The 2,500-nt window shown below is 37.0% G+C and overlaps 1 protein-coding gene across 1 annotated transcript in view; it reads right to left on the bottom strand.

The window, feature by feature from the left end:
• Window positions 1-2,190: 2,190 nt before the first annotated feature.
• Window positions 2,191-2,500, bottom strand: part of LOC133642591 (glypican-6-like) — a 196,259-nt gene continuing 195,949 nt past the window's right edge. The window contains exon 9 of the mRNA XM_062036875.1: window positions 2,191-2,285. Coding sequence (XP_061892859.1) covers window positions 2,191-2,285 — 95 coding nt within the window. The remainder of the gene's footprint in view (window positions 2,286-2,500) is intronic.

Genomic DNA, 2,500 nt, shown 5'->3' on the forward strand with positions numbered 1-2,500 from the left:
GATGATAGTATATATCTGATAGTATATATCTGTATCATGAATCAATTTAAGTGGACCCCGACTTAAACAAGTTGAAAAACGTATTCGGGTGTTACCATTTAGTGGTCAATTGTACGGAATATGTACTTCACTGTGCAACCTACTAATAAAAGTCTCAATCAATCAAAGAAATGGTTTAAATGTTGAAATCGTTTAAATGCTGAAAAAGTCTGAATGTTGGAATGGTTTGAATGTTGAACAGTTTGAATTTCCAGGGAAACCTGAATTTGGTTTGGAACTTGGGAAAGTGTTAGTTTGAATGTCCAGGATGAATGGAATGTGTTGATGTTGGAATGGTTTGAATAGGTTGAAAAATGTGGGAATTGTGCAACTTGGAAAAATGTCCAATTCATTTCAATGGGAACTTCCTGATTCTTCTCCAGATTTTGGCGCGTTCTACCATCCACATTTTACACCCGATTCAAAACCGTTCCTGCTTCAAACTGTTCAGTCTATTCGAGAATCACAGGCGTTCCTTTGACAAATTCAAAAAAAATTCCCAGAATTCCAGGTTTTCCGGGACATTTTTCCCCATTCAAAATGAATTGGCCATTTTTCAAACTTTCACCACTTTGACATTTTTCAAACTATTCAAACCATTCTACCTTCAACACATTCCACCATTCTGGAAATTCAAACTATCATTTTCCAAGTTCAAAAAAATTCCAGGATTTTCCAGAATTTCTGCTTTTCCAAAGCCCTATTTCCACCTTTTTTCTGGCGACTACCCCTTCCACATTTTTCAACGCATTCCAACCGTTCTACCGTCAAAAAATTCCTCTTAACCAGGACAAAAAAAAAAGTTGTTTTTGAACTGGAAAAATTCCCAGTTTTCCCCAAATTCCAGGAATTCCGTAATACCATTTCTCAATTCAACGTATTACTACTTCAACATTTCTCGACACATTGGAAAAATTCCAACACCAACCATTTTAACTCATTTACCATTTTCAAAAAAATTCCCGCTTTCCCTGAAAATTCCCATTCTTCAAAGTTCCACAATCCACACATTTTTCATCTGATTCAAACCGTTCCAACTTCAAAATATTCAGCCTGTTCAGGAATTGTGTGCTCTACTTCAACAATTCTAAAAAAAAATTGCCGGATTTCCCACAATCCCTTTTTATTTTTGCATTTTCCCCATTCAAAATGAACTGGCCATTTTTCCAACTTCCACAATTCCCACATTCTTTTACCCATTCAAACCATTCCACCTTCAACACATTCAACTCATCCTCTACATTCAAACTACCATTTTTCCACATTTAATACATTTCCAGGAATTCCCGTTTTTTGGTAACCTATTCCCACCCTTCTTAAGTTCTTAAGGTTTATCTCAGCATGCTTCACAGTGGTTTTCTAATTACCTGAAGCCAGTTTACTAGGTCCTCCCTGTATCAAAGGGTGTGCCTCAGGGTTCCCTACTAGGTCCGTTGTTGTTTTTCCATCCATGTAAATAATCTTTGTGACAATGTGATCATTTTACATCCCATCATGAATGTCAGTTCAAACATACTTATAGCGTGTGTATAAAACATTGGTGGATGTTTTTTATTGGGTTTTATAGGGTCGGAAAAAAAAGAATGCTAGCATTTTTTTAAATATTTTTTTACGATTTAGAATGCACAGAAAAGGGAAATATGTGTGTTCTTGCAAAGGTCCAAAAAAGTGCAGTGATTCTCAAACTGCAGTAAGGTACGCCAAATAATCACGTAATTAAACATTCAAACACAGTGTTACTGTTCAAACTGTGTGCGATGTCACAGTGGCCAAAAAATAGGAATTATACCTGTTAACTAAGACCTCTGCCTTGTTTTTAATGAATATTTAGGCCTGCTACGCTACAGTGTTTTAATGTTGCTCATTATGCTGGTACTTGGAGAGCCGGGTGTTTTGTAAGGGAGTCCTTTGTGAAAATAAACATGTATAAAATACATTCAAAGTAACTAAGTATCTCTGTCTGAATACTAGAGTAAATATTCTGTAGTTGTTCCTGTCATCACTAAAGTCAGATCGCATGTTTGCGTTGCACAACCGCCTGTGTGCCACATCACTGTCACCATGACAACCGAGCCATAACGTTTCTCTGACGTTTTCCATCACGAACATACGTGCTTTGAACGTGCCACCACGGCAACGGCTGTCTGTTAACTAAACGAAGCCGACGAATCCTTCGGCGTGACACGAGGATGTATTTACCTGAGACACAGCTGAGATCTTCCTGCAAAGTGGATGGTTTGACATTTCTGCAGGGATGGCGTTTTGCACTTAATGGTCGGGTGTGCACGGTGTATAATTTTAAAACCAGCATGAGCCTCAAACAGGCGGAATATATTACCCTCCTATTTCTTCATATATATATATATATATATATATATATATATATATATATATATATATATATATAATCATCAATCTCCTGATGATTGAGGAAACCCTCATGAAACAGGCCTGTAGAGAT

This window comes from Entelurus aequoreus, linkage group LG02 (assembly GCF_033978785.1).
Source record: "Entelurus aequoreus isolate RoL-2023_Sb linkage group LG02, RoL_Eaeq_v1.1, whole genome shotgun sequence".
Taxonomy (NCBI): Eukaryota; Metazoa; Chordata; class Actinopteri; order Syngnathiformes; family Syngnathidae; genus Entelurus; species Entelurus aequoreus.